At 39.6% G+C, this 17,794-nt stretch overlaps 1 protein-coding gene across 1 annotated transcript in view; it reads left to right on the top strand.

Annotated features, from left to right (window-relative positions):
• The window catches only part of PLCH1 (phospholipase C eta 1), an 86,062-nt gene that overhangs the window by 4,556 nt on the left and 63,712 nt on the right, over positions 1-17,794 (top strand). The window contains exons 2-5 of the mRNA XM_042458531.1: positions 3,458-3,604; positions 4,165-4,408; positions 8,149-8,278; positions 11,754-11,924. Of these exons, the coding sequence (XP_042314465.1) occupies positions 3,458-3,604; positions 4,165-4,408; positions 8,149-8,278; positions 11,754-11,924 (692 nt within the window). The remainder of the gene's footprint in view (positions 1-3,457; positions 3,605-4,164; positions 4,409-8,148; positions 8,279-11,753; positions 11,925-17,794) is intronic.

Here is a 17,794-nt window from a genome sequence, read left to right as displayed (position 1 = left end):
CCACAGGGGGTTGTTCGTGGAACCAACCCCCAGCAGATACCAAGGGCCCATTGTATTATAGCAACACTTCTGGACCTCTCTCTTTTTACCCCTTCCACAGATAGAAATCCTGGAATTTAATGGTTATACAGTGGGACCTTGTTATTCACTGGGGTTTGGTTCCAGGACCCACTGTGTATAACAAAATCCACGGATGCTCAGGTCCCATTAAATATAATAGCATAGAAAAATTGTGTCCCTTATATCAAATAGCAAAATCAAGCTTTGCTTTTTGGAATTTATACTTTTTTGGAATACTTTCAAGCTGTGGATGCTTGAATCTGTGGATAAAAAAAATCTGTGGATAAGGAGGGCTGACTGTATATGCTTCCTCAGAGCAAAACAGCCAGAGCATATAGAATGATAGAGGAAGAGGACATCTTTTTCTTCAAAGCTGCCATGAAGCAGCAGTGATAGGGCTTCTTTGTTTTTTCAGCTGTTTCCATTCAGGATTTCTCCATTAAAATAACTTTCCTTCAAATGCTGCATTTTAGTCTTGGTTCGCATGACCTACATCACAGTCTCTCTGGCCATTCATTCTTTCTCTCTTTATTTAGAAACAGAGATCTGCTATAGAGGTGATACGATCTGAAGAGAAACCAGAGTATATAGAGGTGATGAAAATCTAGCAGCCGTGTAACCTCTGTCATATCTGAGGAAACCTCTTGCAGGTTTTAGACCTACATGTGAAAGAATAGGCATTATATGTGTATGCATCTTTAGTCTAAACCTATGAGGTTTCCTAACATATAGAACTTTGGTTTGAAGTCATAGACTCTACAGCTCTTACAAACGTTTTGTTGTTGTGTACCTTCAAGTCATTTCTGATTTATGGTGACCCTTAGGTGAACCTATCATGGAATTTTCTTGGCAGGTTTCTTTAGAGACGGTTTGCCATTGCCATCCTGAGAGTGTGTGACTTGCCCAAGGCCACCCAGTGGGTTTCATGGTGGAGCTGGAATTTCGATGCTAGTCTCCAGAGTCATATTTTAACACTCAAACAACTATACCATGCTGGCTGTCTCTTATGAACTAGAAACATCTATATTAAGCCCTATAGATTGCAGTATGAGGGTGGGGAATATTTGATCCTGGACTAAGTTACTGATCAATATATCTTAAGCACTTTAGGCTGATTACCAGTGGAACGTAAGGCAATGATTGGTAGGCAAGATGGAAACAGACTACAGAGATACTGAACTATTGTTTGGGTAGATTGCTCCCTATCTACATCTGTGTTCATGTTGTCCTCAGTATATACAGTACAGCAGCTTTTGTGTTGTGTCTCAGTATGTATTCCTCCTTCCCTGATCTCTGTGTCAAAAGCAGCTGTGATTAATATCTGTGATCCAATAACCATATGTCTACAGTAGTGATGTGAAGGCCTGGCTGGGGGCAGGGGGAAGATGTGGGGAGGGAATAGTGTTTTTCCACATTTTGTCCTATGGACAAATGTTCAGGTTTTCTACCAGAAAAGCTTCCTGTGGAAAAACTGGAAGCTAAAAGAATATATGGGGGGAAATCCTCAGATGAAATATTTTCTGTTTTGGAATGAGTGAAATGCTTTCAAAGCCAAGGAGCTATTTCACACTGCACAGTTACAGCACTGTGATGCTACTCCTTGGTAACATCCTGTGGAATCCTGGGGTTTGAAGTTTGGTGAGGTGCAAGAGTTCTCTTGTTGAGTATTCTGAATAACCCTCAGCAAACTGCAGATCCAAGAAGGTTGCAGTGGCAGCTAACATTCAAAAGCATAGCCATGTTAGTCTGAGGAATCAGAGTGCAAAAGATCTCGTAGCACTGCTACTGGCATGAGCTTTTGTAGATGCCAGTCTACTTCCTACATGTGTGAAAGCTCATTTATCCAGCTTCTTTCTTTCAGTTAGTCTCAAAGGTGCTACAGTATCCCATTGTACTCTAGCACTGTAATTGTACAATGGGAAAGGTCTCAAGGCTTTACCCATTCAAAACAACAGAAACTGTATGTTAGTTAAGCTTGAAGGTTTCATACCTGTGGCCATGAGACCCTCAAGCAGTCAGCTAACCAAAAACATGGAAGTTATCCATATGTGCAGTAGTATAAAGATTTGTTTGTGAGACAGTCTATTGTGTTAGAGCTGGATGCATCTACACCATACACAGTTGTTCCTGTGTATGGTGTAGATGCATCCAACACTGAGGTCCAAGATTATATCCTCCAGTATTTCCCAAATGAAAATTGGGATGTTTCTGGACAAGCAATATCAGAGTGCAGTCAAGATGGCAAAAGTTTCAGTAAGGAATGGCAGATAACCTGGGAAAGGCTTGATATTAAATTGTATTATAATAAAATATAAAATTAATCTTTTATAATACTTACATGAGTGGGTTTCTGGGAAGAAATATATATCTTAATAGTACAATAAATGTGCTGTTATAATAAAGTTCATATAAAATAAATGTATTTATATAAAACTTTATTGTAATAAAATTTCTTAGGGTTAACATCTATATCCCCCCCCCCCAAGAAAACACAGGGTTTTCTTCAGAAAATGTGTTCAGAGTGAGCTTTCCATTGCCTTCTGAGGCTGGGAGATTTCTTGCCTAAGATCACCTAGTGCAAGGGTAGGCAACCTGCAGCCCGCGGGCCGGATGCGGCCCGGCGAGGCCTTGGGACCGGCCCCAGCCTGGTCCTGCCGCCGATTGCCGCCGGGGCCTTTGGTGTCTCACGCAAGGGGCATGGTGGGGCAATTGTCTATAGAAGCCTCAGAAACATGCATTTATCTTAACATTTTTTTAAAAATCAGCAAATTTTATCTAGAAGTAAACCCTACTGAGTTCAATGATATTTATTTTCAAAGGATACATGTATAGTATTGATATTTAAGGTTTTAAAACTGAGTCAGATCTTATCATTCCTTTTATTACTAAGCTACAAATACATTCAGAGTTTACAATTAGTGGGGGAAAATATCCAAACGTATTTTATTAAATTACCATATGATGATATTATTAGATATTAGAACTGAAAAGTATCTGAGCTTCCTTGAGATTAAACCAGCTATTTTAAAGTTGCAAGTCTGTGAAAGAACCATAAACCCTTGAATTGACAGATCATAGATATATGCAATATAGTTGCTGGCTGTTCTGAAAAATTATACAATTCTCTCTTTGGACAAGCAATTTTTCTTGTTTTGTTCAACAAAACAATTCTTCATATGCTATTCATAATTCCCCAAATAACAAATTTATTTCTAATGTTGCACTTTAAAAAGTTGAGCTGCCAAATTGTCTTCTACATAAGTTTAAAGTTAAAAGGAGTAAAGATATAAGAATTATATAACAATTATTTTGTAAATAAGTACTGATCCAGAAATTAGCAGAGCAAAATAGTTGTTTTAGTTAAATTTGCCGTAACCAATTCCCTCTTGTTTTTCAGTTGAAAGATGTATGAGTGTAATGCAGTCTGGGACTCAAATGGTTAAACTAAAGCATGGAGCCAAAGGTCTGGTGCGTCTATTTTACCTTGATGAGCACAGGACCTGCATCAGATGGAGGCCATCCAGGAAAAGTGAAAAGGCAAAAAGTAAGTTTCTTCTAAGACATATATGGACAATCATGGCCATTTTTGCTCCATTAACCCCCCAACAGGCTACCTTGGCATAGCCAACATGATGGGAACCATCACCATGTTACTTTCAGGTTTTTTGGGGGGTGGGGTGGAGGTTGCTGATTTTTAGCTATTCCCCCCCCCTCCAAAAAAAAAAACACCTTGGCTCCTGAGAGTTTTGCAGAGTTTGGAAAGACTTCAAGGCCACATTGCGGGGGTTGGTGAGTTTCATACAGCTATTAGCATTAACAGTAGCATCCTTTCATAATTGAAAGTATCTTTGTTACTTTTGGGACACACAATGTACTACATATGGCTTGCTTTGTTTTAAAATTTGGTAAATTATAACTATATCTGATGATTAATTGTCTTTGTAGCTCTCCAAGAGCTAATACAACAGCTTCTCTTCCATTTTGGGTGTAACTCTTTGGTGTTTGATACATCGGGACATAAAGCATCCAACAACATCAGGACATAAAACATCCAACACCCCTCCTTTTTCCGCCTTGTTCCTTTCCCACCTGTTTCTTCTACAGTTGTAATTGATTCTATCTACAAAGTCACTGAAGGCAGACAATCAGAAATATTCTATCGCCATGCAGAAGGTAACTTTGATCCCAGCTGCTGCTTCACCATTTACCATGGCAACCATATGGAGTCACTGGATTTGATAACTTCTAATCCAGAAGAAGCTCGTACCTGGATCACTGGGTTGAAATACCTGATGGCTGGGATAAGTGATGAAGACTCTCTTGTGAAAAGGCAGAGAACACACGATCAATATCCTTTTGAGTAGTTATGTCCTCACTCACAATCTGGTATGACCTGAAGAATCAAGTTTGCCCCAGATTTTTCCACTAGTTGAATTTTAAAAATGCCACTGCTTTTGAATTAAAACTTACCCAAGACACTTGAAGATTTGCCCATCTCCAGTCTGCTAGGACTTCTCCTGTTCTCCAGGAGTTCTCAAAGATTATTGCCAATGGTTCCGATATTATATTTGCCAGTTCTTTTAATACCCTTGGATGTAGTTCATCTGGTCCTGGAGACTTAGGCGGGTTACAGACCGCCCATTTGGGGTGGGCTGTACCTGCCCCTTTCCCAGTGTATTGGGGCCTCAGCTGCCAGAATGGCAGCCGCTGAGGCCCCGAGATCCACCACTTTTCAGGCTGCGGGGAAGCGGCAAAACGGCAACTTCCTCAGCAGCCTGAAAAAGGGTGTCCTTGGGGCTTCAAGGAACACCCCGGGCGCGGAGAGGGGAGAAAGGGGCCGCTTGGCCCCTTTCTCCTTTGCTTCCTGGGCGCAGCCGTCTGAAGCTGGCAGCGCCAGCTGCACCGCCTCCCTGAGGAGTCGAAATGGAGCTCCTTCCTGGTCCGTGCTAAGGGCACACTGGGCGCCCTGGCGTGGAGCGGAGCAGTGCGACGCGAGCCCCTGAGTCCTCATGGCGGCGGGCATCTGGAACGGCCGCTGTCATTTTTTACGCGCAGAGCACGTATTAGGGTTATAGGCGAGATGCGAGAAGCTCTGCGCGTACTTTAATGGGAGTGTGTAAACGCCTAAAATTCATTTAGATTAACAAGGTATTCCTTTACTTATTTTGTGTTGAAATTCCCTATTCTGTCCTCTGCTCATTTTACTTTGTCATTAGAGAGCATTTTGGATTTTCTCAAAAGTTGAAAACTTTTCAGGTTTCACAAGGATGTCTGGGTTGCAACTAAATGTGGGGTGTGTTTATATAGTAATTAGTGGCTCTTAAAAAGAGAAGATGTTGAAGCCAGGACTCTGTTAGCTGGACTGCAAATATTATTTGTATGGGTAGAGAGAGGATAAAAAACAGAAATATAAGATTGTTATGTAGTGAGGTATTACCATGCGAACCAGGTGATATCATAAGTTACCCTAGGTTTTTAATGAAATTTTGTTTGTTCTTTTATTTCATCATTGTTATGTTGTAATTTTTTTATCGTAAACTGCTTTGGGATTTGTTTTTAGAGATGAAATGAAAAGATTAAATAAGGTTGAGCCCAGATAAGGGGAAGAAGAAAGCTGGAAATAAGTTTAGGAGGGGAAAGCCCCACTCATGTAAAGAATTACTTCATTTCAAATTAGTTTAATACTTTGGGATCAAGCATGTTCTTCTCCCAATGAGCTTAAAAAGTCATGACCCCAATGGGTTAGCCCCTCGCATTGCCAGGCTGAAATAAAAAAGTAAATTTTTTGTCTTGCACCTAAAGAGTTCCTATCTCCAGACCTCATTTCAGATCATCAGAAGACAGAGAAGTACTCGCCAGCCTTTTGTGGCACATTACAAGCTCCATAAATTCCTTGTGCACTTTCTATATTTATCCCTGACTTTTTGGAGAAGCTGCACATTGCTACTGTGCGTTCAGTTGTGCTGAAACGTTCCTTCAAGCCTTGTCTGCATTATCAGTTCTGGCAGATGGAAAGACTGCAGGGTGAAATGACCCCTGTAACAGCTCCAGCTGGAGTAAGAACATGATGGAAGCCACCAGGGGATAGAGGTTCCTATGTAATGAGGATACATCTGCCTGGGTGTAAAGGTGGGAAAATGCTTGGTGTCAGAAGAAGTAGGGAGCCACCAGGGGAAAGGTACAAAGTGACTGAATAGTTGACCAAGAATGGAGGGAGAGGGAGTTGACAAGCTCTATAGTTCTAAAGTCATGATGTTAGACACATTGGCTAGAATCCTGTTAGGTAGTTACATCATTGTAAATTGATTTATGATCAGAATTGAATTGCACCATGGCACAACATTTGTATTCTGAGTAGAGGAGTCAAAGACATCTTACAGGAAGATGTGTCTTATAGGAAAAGATATTCCACTTCAATATTAGGAAGAACTTCCTGACATTAAGAGGTGTTCAACAGTGGAACATATTCCCTCAGAGTGTGGTAAAGTCTCCTTCTTTGGAGGTTTTTAAACAGAGGCTGAATGGGCAGCTGCTGGGGGTGTTTTGATTGTGAGTTCCTGCATGGCAAGGGGTTGGACTAAATGAATTATAAAATTACCACACCGTCTTCCCATTAGAAACTATCTGTTGTTACCAAATACCTCCTTAAATAAAAATGTCTTCATCTACCAATGGAAAGAGAGCAGGGAGGGAGCCAACCTCACCAACCACACCTGCAAAGATGGAGGGGCAGAGAAAAAGTCCTTCCCTGAAGATCTTAAACACATGCTGATTTATATAAGGAGATCTGTGTTATGTCACAAATGTAGTTGTACGTGTGTACTTTCCAGTTACCTGCCAACATGGTGACTCCATGAATAGATAAGGAATACTCAGAGGTGGTTTTTCCAGTTCTACCCTCTGAAATACAGCCTTATAGCATCTGGGATTCATTGATGGTCCCCCATCCAATTATCAATCAAATCAGGGCCTATCTTGCTTAGCTTCCAAGATCAGATGGATCTGGTTTTGTGATCTGAGTGTTGCACTGTGACTCTGGAGGCCAGAGTTCAATTCGCCACTCAGCCATGGAAACCACTGGATGGCCGTGGGAAGTCACATGCTCTCAGCTTCAGGGAAGATGATGCAAACTACCTCTGAACAAATCTTGCCAAGAAAACCCCATCATAAGTTCACCTTAGGGGCACCATAAGTCAGAAACAACATGAAGGCTCACAACAACACACTCAGAGGTGGTTTCCCCAATTTCTTCCTCTGAAATATAGCCCAATAGCACCTGGGATTCATTGGCGGTCCCCCATCCAAGTAAAAATCAGGGCTGATCATGGTTTCCTAGGGTCTCAGAGATATAGCTACATCATCATAAAGTTAGGAGTTGTTCCCTCTAATGCAGGATCTCAGCCACTGTTTGCTCCACATAACTGTTTTTTTTTTTAAAGGTAAATAGTTGGGAACTAGACAGAATTGGAATGAGAATGTGGCATGGTGTGGATTAGGGAAGCCTTTCATGTGTCTCCCCCTGCATGGCCGTGGTTGGCATTTTGCTCCCTGCCAATCAGTGCTTGTTGTTTGTAGCTGACCTATTCTGCTTATTGTTGGAGCCTCCTCTTTTGGCAAACAGCAGCTGCTGCTGTGAGTGTAAGAGGGAGAGGGAGGGAGGAAGATGCTACTCAGGACTGTAGTGGAAGCAAAGGATTAAAGCCCCTTTCCCACTCTGAGCCGCCTACTTTTCCCCATTCTAATTTTCACCAAGCCATGTTGACTATTTGTGACAGGAAATAAAGCTACATAAGAGAAATGAGACATGAAGTGAAAAGTGTCACTCTTAATTTGTCTCTAACTTTGTAATTACATACACACATTATACACATTTGAAGGGTACCAGGTTGGGGAAGACTGAGTACACTATCACTTGCAATTTGTACACTATCACTTGAACTATTCCTTCTTGTTCTGGTTGGTTGTTAACTTCACCTTGATTTTTATATGACATGACTCTTTACCTTTGTGTCCCCCTTACAGTAATTTAAAAGCAATGTGAGAATATTTTAATATAAACAGTTTATTATTTCCTTAATTTATTTGCACTTGGGTGAAGCAAACATTTGAGGAAGCAGACAAGAATGGAGATGGCTTGCTAAATATTGAAGAAATCCATCAGTTGATGCATAAATTGAATGTCAATCTGCCCCGCAGAAAAGTAAGACAAATGTTTCAGGTGAGCATCTGTTTTTTGCCCCCTTCTGTTTTAGGCTGACCATTAGTCTCTCAAAAAAGAATTCCGAGTTTATCAATGAAGATTAATGGGCAGACAGTTCAGTGTAATAAATTGTTCATAGGAGAAAAGGGAATGAGGAGAGGCCATGCATGTCATGTTATGTCAGCATTAGGCTGTGGCCGGATTTGTGACATCTAACATTAGCCCTCCCATGAGGAATTATATCACATTTAATTAATTGCAGACTGGACACTGAGGTCTTAATATGCTTTGCAACAAGGCTAGTGATTAATCTGTTGGATCCAGTTCCTTTTGCAGGCTTATTTGTGTTTAACAGCAGTTTCGTGCCATGTGTTTTTATTGCAGCTAGAAGTTTATTTTAGACCCAATTTAAATGGGATGCATCGGGATTATACTGCATTTTCAACTGCCTGTTTATCATGGAGAATAGAGGAACAACTTTTACAAGTGTGCCAATCAAGTTGGCTGTGCAAATGTACACCAAGTTGGTTTCTTACCAGCATTGCTAGAGTTTAGGTAAAATGGTTCCCTCCAGATGTTTTTGACTATCACCCCAGAAAGCCAAACTAGCCAGTTGTGGATTATGGAAACTGCAGTCCAACACATTGAGAGAGGGCTAGATTGTCTACTCTTATTACAACATGTCCACACAAAGATTTCTGTCAGTCTTCATGGCCTGAAAGGAGGCTGCCTCTACTGGTGTGAGGGCTGCACCAGTGCTCCAAAATTCCCCAGAAGTATGGCAAGTAGTTATAGAAGGTATGAAGCTCAAATTTGCTGTCCTCCTTTCTGTTACCTACTTTGTAGGAGCCTAGATGCCATAAAGGCACCAGATCCTGTCTGATCTTGGAAGCCTCCTCTTATGATGGATGAAGTGGTTTTTAAAATGTATATATTATACCCAGTCAACTGTCTTGTAATATTTGTATATTTTTTTACTATGCTGGCTATTTGCTGTAATAAATGAAATATAATGTAATGATCTTGGAAGCCAATCAGGATCAGCCTTGGTTAGTACTTGGATGGTAAACAAACACCATGTACTGTAGTGTAGATTATATTTCAGAGGAAATATAAACTACAATACACTTTCTTCTAAAGTATAGCCTACAGTATCAGGTGTTCAGTGGCAGTTTCCTATCCAAGTACTAACCAGAACTGATCCTGCTTAGATTTCAAGATCAATAGAGTATCACACAATTAATGCCCTTTCTCTCATCCTGCTTGACTGCTATAGTTTTGTGCACATCTAGACTACCAGAGCAAATGTAGGATGTTAGACATGCATGTTATCTATATCCTGTAGAAATTGGTGGTTTAAAATCCAAAATTAATTTTATAAACCTTGCACCTTTTCTGGGGACAGTAAAAACTCTTGTTTCTGGAAGCATAGTATCAAACCATTTTATTTTACTTGAATGCCTTTATAACCATCTGCCTAAAACTTTATAAGGAAAGTAGACTTCTTTGCTTTTTTACATTTGGGATTTAAGGACTCTAAGAGAATGTATTTTGCAAAAACTGCTGTGAAACATTCTGTAAATCCCAAGCAAATCCTCTTAAGCAGATGCTCAAAAGTTGTTGGCTTTTTAAAAAAGCTGTAATAACGTACAGTAAGCCTTCCTTTCTTCCCTGAGGAAAGACTCAAACAACAAGCAAGAGTGGAGTTAGTTTGAAACATCCCACTCCCCCCCGATATGGAATTCCTCTACTGTTGTCATGTTTTAAATAACATTCAGAAAACAAAGTGAAGTTTTTGTGGCTGGGTTCCCCATTCCCTTCCAGTATTGTGCTAGTTTGTCATAAAGAACAAGATAAGGTTGCAATCCTATCCGTATTGAAGGGGCTTACCTCTGAGTAGTCAGACAGAGAAGTGCACTGTAGATTAGAAATACTGGTAATCATTATTTTGTGAGTACATCATCTTACACCTACAGTCGGCCCTTCTTATACACGGATTTTTTATACACGGATTCAAGCATACACGGTTTGAAAATCTTCCAAAAAAGTATAAATTTATCTTGATTTTCCATTTTTTATAAGGGATGCCATTTTGCTATGTCATTATAGTTAATGGGGCTTGAGCATACACGGATTTTGTTATACACGGGGGATCTTGGAACCAAACCCCAGCATATAACAAGGGTCCACTGTATATTCTTCCTGTGCTCAAAAGTTTTGCATTTGGCTTTCAGTGTTTATCTGTTTGGATAGATCAAAGTGATGGTCTAAATATGTTAAAGACCATTCTCTTGCATATTTACCTGTGAATAAGATCTGTTGCACTCAATGAGATCTGTGTCTGAGAAGACAGGCATAGGACTGTGCTTTCTCCATGGCCATAATTTAACAGGTCCTAATTTTTTGATTAAATGTGTCTAGGACTGTGCTGCATATTAAAACGGGTAATTTTGTTACATTCTTCTGTCATGAAAGATCATGGCTGGAAAAAGTTATCAACATGTTGTTTGCTAGATGCTGGTTCCAACACAATACATTGTCCTGATGTCTGTTCAGTAATGCAAATGTAGCACTCTTTAGATGTTGCTGGACTGTAACACTACCATTCCTTTACTGTTGACTGTAATAGGACTAATGGGCATCTGGAGGATCATACATCCTCCACCTTTGATATGCTGATTTTGCCCATGAAGGCTGCTTGTAAACCCCACACTGTATATTCCCATTTAAATGCACGAATGTCAAGTCAAATAGGAAATGTTGAGCCAGATGGCATATAAAGCTCAACCATGGCTTGGCCTGACCTTGGTTGACTTTAGTCCTATGACTGCAGTCTTAGGGACCAGAGTAAGTACTGAGTATCTGATGGACCACAATAATTTTGAGAAGAACAAAATATACTTCATACAACCTTGAAGATTTCATTTCCTTTGGAGGTGTGTTTAGACACCAGCATTGCATAGCTCTAATAGCAGATGCCGCCATCACCAAACACTACATCTAGATTGAAACTGCCTGCCTTCCTGCTGAAGGGATGCTTGCCTATGGAATGGCTATTCCATGGTTACCATAAGATATAACTGGAAAGGCTTTGGACTGTGTTTTGCTTTGAAGCATTGGATGAAACATGATATTTTGCCAAACCAAATTTAATGATGGTTTTGTGTAATGTCAGAATTGATAAATCATCCCTTCTGTCATCACTCTATATCCAAAAACTGCTTCATCACAAAAACTAATGGGCATAAACCTATGAAATTGGGTGGCAAAAAATAGAAAACAAAAGCAATCAATTAGAAATCAGGTATGATCTCCCTATTATGTGTTTGGAAGCTCAAGGGATTACAGTTTGAGTTCCTAAGCAATGTCTTGGTATTGTGTCTAAACTGAGCCCTTAGATGTTCATGAATACTGTATTCTACTGTGACTGTTCTGTCAGGTTACTTCAGTCATATCTACCCACAGTGCTTATTCTGGTCTTCTTGCTTTGCAGGAGGCTGACACAGATGAGAACCAGGGAACGTTAACTTTTGAAGAGTTCTCTGTGTTTTACAAGATGATGTCGTTAAGGCGTGATCTCTACTTGCTGCTGTTGAGCTACAGTGATAAAAAAGACCACCTCACTGTTGAAGAATTTGCTCAGTTTTTGAAGGCAGAACAAAAGGTAAGAATACCAAAAAAGCATGTATCCTTCCTTCTTTTAATTTAATCTAGACAAGAACGTTCCATTCATCATGGGAAAATCCAATTCTACCAAAAGCTGCTAGAAGCCAAAATGGGGAAGGTGAACATAAGCATACAAGAAAAGAAATTGATGTAACTGTGGTCCTGTACAGATGGGCTCTTTGCGGCATCATGGCGACGTGCTAGGGTTGCCTCGGGGTGGCACGTGCCCAACCCTAACACGTCGCCATGACGCCATAGCTGTGCGGCACTGTCCAGACAGCATGCATAGTTATGACGTCACTGCTGCGCATCGTCCACATTGAACCATGCAGCAGCAACATGCTCACGCCACTGCCAGCAGTTTGCGATGGCGCAAAAGGAGTTGCTTTTCAGCGCTCCTTTTTTCGCGCAACCTCATTGCGCAATTTGGTTGATGCGGCACGGCTTCGCGAAAAAGAGAGGCAGCTGCCAGCCACCTCTTTCTGGCAGTCTGTACCCCGCCTGTTTGCAAAATGGGGAAACATTTACTAAATATTCCCTCTGATATTTGCTTCCTTGAATATGTTGTCAGATGCTGTTAAAAAATGTAACATCTTTTTTAAAAAATATGATATTTTTTATTTCACTTTTACCTTGATCATTTTATTTATTTCTTAATTATCAATCTGTTGTTTATCAATATAACTTTTTTAAAAAAAATCCATTCATTCTTTTATTCATTGAATAGAATTTATTCTATAAATGTTCATACACATTTCCAACAGATACTGGTTTCACTATGATATCAATTTCATACATTTTATATGAAGAAATTTCCTGTATGGCAGAGGGTTGGACTGGATGGCCCTTGTGGTCTCTTCCAACTCTATGATTCTATGAAAGAAAATATAGAAATTTCAACCAGACTTTCTCTTAATGGTTAGTAATTAAAAAAGATTTAGGGTCTGTTTTATCACATGTGAAGTCATCTACTAACCATTTAGGATGTTCAGGTCTGAGTGTTCACTCATCTAAGTCTGTATTGTTTTTACTGTATGCCACCCTGGGATTCTTGTTATGAAAGGCACCTTGTAATAAATTTTTAAAATACAGAAATATAGTTTCCCCCTTTTTTAAAAAGCAAATACATTTGTTGTAGCTGCCAGGAAGATGCATATAGTATCTAAGTGTTCATGCTCATCACTTCATCACACTTTTTTCCATAACATGAAGGGAGAGGAATTTTTGGAGGCTCTGTTTTTTTTACAGACCCAATAAGACAGACTGTGTGCTTCACAGATAGGTCTCCGGGATACATGACATGGACTGTCGACACCTGTTATAAATAATTGGTATTTTGTTTCACTGGTTTTCTAGCTTCTGCATGTCATCTGTTGTTCATTACCAGTACATTTGTCAGCTGTCATACCCAGTCTGACCATCCCCATCACCATTCCGTAGGTGCTTTTGGAGTGTACTCATGCAAGACGGTTATATTGTGTCCATTACTTCACCCTGGATCAGTGGCTGTGAGAAACACCTGCTGTCCCTTCAAAGGCTAAAATACATGCTCAGCATTTTGACCTTCCTTCTGGAGGAAAGAATGGGTTCCACCAGAATGGTTAGCTCACTGAGCCTTGAAGTGCTGCCAGTATGTAACAGAAGATGCATGGGAAACACAAAGAGCATAGAATGTACTGTCTCCAGTAATGGGAAGTTTCTGGAGCTTGACTAGTTGCCATTACTCCTTTGAGGGCTATAAAGACCAGATAGATAGACCTCTGAACTATACAGTGCACTATATTTTTACTTTGGTTTGCCTGAGAGTCTACAAACAACCACTAGTCATAATTGGGTGATTTGGAAGTACTAAAAACAGTCTTGTTTATTTTGTAGTGTGTCATATGTTATGTTGTTGTTGTTGTTGTTGTTGTTATATTTATTTATATCCACCTTTCCCCCAGATAGGATTCAAAGTGGCTTACAACAATTAAAAAACAAATCAAAACATATATTTAAAAACATACACACCAGCACAGTGATTAGCAATATCCCGTTCATTGTGTAAGATGAGCCTTATATCATTATTCATCAAACGCCTGTCGGAATAGAAAAATCTTGGCTTGCATGTGAAAAGAAAGTAGGGAGGATGCTAATCTTAACTTCTCTAGGAAGGGAGTTCCAGAGACTTGGGGCAGCCACAGAGAAAGCCCTCTCCAATGATCCCATCAGAACATGTCCCACTGTGAGGGAGGTGGGACAGATCATGGGCTGGTTGGTAAGGGAGAATATGGTCCTTCAAAAGTGTTCTCACAAGTTTTTTGCCGCACAAATTAAGTAATGTCAAATTAAGTAATGTCAAGTAGTGTCAAGGCACCACAGTTCAATCTAACAGATGAACAAAATATGAAAACACAAGCAGTGCAGTAACTTTAGCAATTGAGTCCTATTACACATATGATAACCAGATGCATAGAAGATGCATAGAAGGGAGGGGATGCTCCAGTGTTGAGGACAGCCTGGATCCTGTTACTGTCTTCCCTCTCTTCATGGTGGGTGTGTTCTTTAAAAAAAAATAGGGGTGACCCACATCCCATCCCTAGTTTTTATACCCCCGCTGCATCTTGGTGCAGGAAGAAAAGAAAAAGGCTACAGAGACAAAAGATAAATAGCCTCTTGGCATCAAAGTATTATTTAAAACATGAGCATAGTAAACTGGAAATGCAAGCGGATAGAAGGGAAAATTGTGTTTTCTCCTAACTGTGCCTTTTAATTTTTTAAAATTCTGCACGCAACCCAGGGAGCTACCATTATGGGGACTTACAGATTTAATGGATGACTAAATATTGCTTGGTTTTATGATACTCTCTCTAAACTATCCAGTTTAGCAATAACTTTTTTACTTTGCATGGTTGTTTTAAAAAAATTCTTACTGATATTCTACCAGTATTCTGTATTCTGGCATTAACAAAATCGTGATAAAGAAAGGTTACTGGACCAGAAGCACACATACTCTCTTTTTCTCTCTCATTAATTTTATTCCTACAGGTTTTACTTTCTAATCACTATGCTTGTTAAAGCCAGGGAACTTAATTTAGTTTCAACACTTTTCAGTACTGAGTTATTTCATAGAGGTGTGTGTGTATAATGTTCTGGAAATGAATATGATTTAGCATCAATACTAATCTTATGAGCTGACAGCAAAAGTTACGAGTACAGTTTCATTACATTGGGACAATGGAATTTTCAGAAATGGTGTGAGTTATGGACCGTTCAAAGAGAACCACTTTTGAACCCAATGGAACAGTGTTAAGATCCTAACTGATTATTTCACTAGAATCAGTGAAATTTAAATGTGTTAAACTTTATCTGGATTGTGCTCAGTACTTACAAGATGCTTAATATGTTAAATTAGCATCCTCTTTATTGCAGTAGTTTTTTGCAGTTGTTGTTATATGCAGTCAGGTTGATTCTGAAGTATGATAACCCTCTTGTAGAATTTTTTAAGACAGATTTATTCAAAGGAGGCTTGCCATTGCCTTCCTTTCAGGACGAGAGAGTGTGCAATTCCCATGGTCACCCATTAGGCTTACATGGCTAGGTGGGGATTTGAACTCTGATTTCCCGCAATCCTAGTCCAATACTCAGAGTTCTGAGCTACACTGCCTCTCAACTTTATTGCAGTATTGTTTATCAAACAGACTAATAATTTTGTGGATATGGTGTATCTTCATTTTAGTAGGGCTTTTGACAAGTTCCTCTGTGATATTCTTACAAATATGCTGATAAAATTTGGGGATAGACAATTCTACTTTTACACCTGACTGTATCTGGTTGACAGACAGTATGTGGCTGACAAACGAAATCCAAAGAGTTTTCACTAATGGTAACCTGTCATCCTGGAGAGGGATGCCAAGTGGGCTGTTGCCGAATTCTGTCCTGGAGCCCCTGTTGTTCAACAACTTTATACATTACTTGAATGAAAGATTAGAGGTCATGCTCATGAAATTTGCAGATGGTTTCATACTGAGAGGTGTAAATGAAATCTTAGAAGACAGGATCAGGATTCAGGACTGGAGAATGGAGCCAAAACTAACAAAATGAGCTTCAGCAGGGTTTCTATGGCCAAGTGGGGAATCAAATCATAGTCCACTGTTCAGGCCACTACACCATGTTAGCTTTGCCACATCTAATAATAAAAAAAGCAGCAAACCCTCCACAGTTTCACAGGTCAAATAGCCATTTAGTTAACTGTTAGCTTCATAGTGTTTGGTGGCTCACACCATGAGGGTGTGTATTTGGGCAAAAAAAGTTAACTATCCCATATTTATATGCTGGCTGGAATCCTGTTGTTCTTTATGCCAGTGTAATGGACCTTTTACTGGTTGTACACAGTAGTGTTGGGGGAAGGCTGAGAAATCTGGGGCATAATATGATAATTTCCAATCCCTTATGAGCATTTTGCTGAGAAATAGGCTTTACATTTAAAAAAAACACCCTGATACTTAAAATATCAAGGAACAGTGAAATAAAATTTAGCACAAAGTTTGAGAATTGGATAATGTAACCACTGCCATCCTGCTAAAAAAGAATGTGTATTCTTTCTCCCTTTTAACAGATATTTTTGAATATCTTCTAGGAAACTGTTGAAATGGTAATGTTTTTCATTGTGTGTTGTGTGTATGACTGTGCCAATACAGTATTAATAAGACATTTTCTAGGGAACCTGTTTTGCATGATTAAAATGTAGGTGGGAATGCTCAGATTTTTCCTGTTTTTCCAGGCTGTAAAAAAAAAAAAATCACAGCACAAGCAAAATATAATGAATGTTATAAATGAAGTTACTTTTGAACTACCAGGGTTTCACTAGCCAAATTTGAAATCAGGGATTGTAGTAACCATCAGTGTTCTGTGATGAAAAATATGTACACTTTAATGTGTATGTTTTATAATGTGTAAACTATAAATATGTATGCTGGGATAATTGGATCTGAATCCACTTACTAGTCCAGACTAGTGCAGAGCTGCTGAATCAGTGGAAATTTGGCAAGTCAGCACTTACATAAGTTTCACTGCTACAGTGATTCTGCTTTAGCTGGAATGAACACTTGGATGTAGGCTACAGTCTCTGGAGTATCTTGGAATATTTCCCTCATCATTTTTCTGAATGAGGATGCTCTCTAAATAATAGCCCCAATTTTCAATACTGCAACTCTTATTTCCTCTAGATTGAGTTGGAAACTTGATTCTACATAGGTGAGAGGAAAAGCTTGTTTATTTTATGACATTGTCTGGACGTACACCTGTACTGTATCTCATTTCCAAATGCTCAAATCCTGTCTGTGAGAGAATAAAGATGGGAATGGTGGTATTGAGTCCAAAAGATCTGGTAAGAGAGCAGAAGCTGGAGGCAGTATGTGTGACATCAGCTGTTGAGGAATGTTCCTGGCAGCAGAGGACAATCCACAGGAAAAAATGGAGACCTGTCTCAAAGTGCTCAATAGATGGCTGTTTTATTATAGAAAAAGTCCAATGGGTTTCAGCCTTTATGAATTTTCATGGCCTTCCTTAAGGGCTACATAAAACCATTAAAAAGAAAATAAATATAAATGTTAAAAGACAGCACATAAAACAAAGCAGAGGGCAATGCACAGCTATACATTCTGGATCCAACAAAACAGAAAGTTCTCTGGTATATGTCAAAAGATGTCATTATGGAGAAGGATGTCAAATAGCAATTTCACTTGGAGGAATAGACTGTCTTGAGCTGATCATGATCTTTAGAGACAGCCCTGTTGGAAGTGCTGCCATCATTTGAAATTCAGCCTCTTAGAGCAGGGGATGAAAACCTCTGATCCTCATAGATGAACCTATTGTTGAACTCATGGT

The sequence above is a fragment of the Sceloporus undulatus genome, chromosome 3, assembly GCF_019175285.1.
Source record: "Sceloporus undulatus isolate JIND9_A2432 ecotype Alabama chromosome 3, SceUnd_v1.1, whole genome shotgun sequence".
Lineage (NCBI taxonomy): Eukaryota > Metazoa > Chordata > Lepidosauria > Squamata > Phrynosomatidae > Sceloporus > Sceloporus undulatus.
Note: the sequence above shows the minus strand (reverse complement) of the source record. Positions and strands in the feature narration are given on the sequence as shown.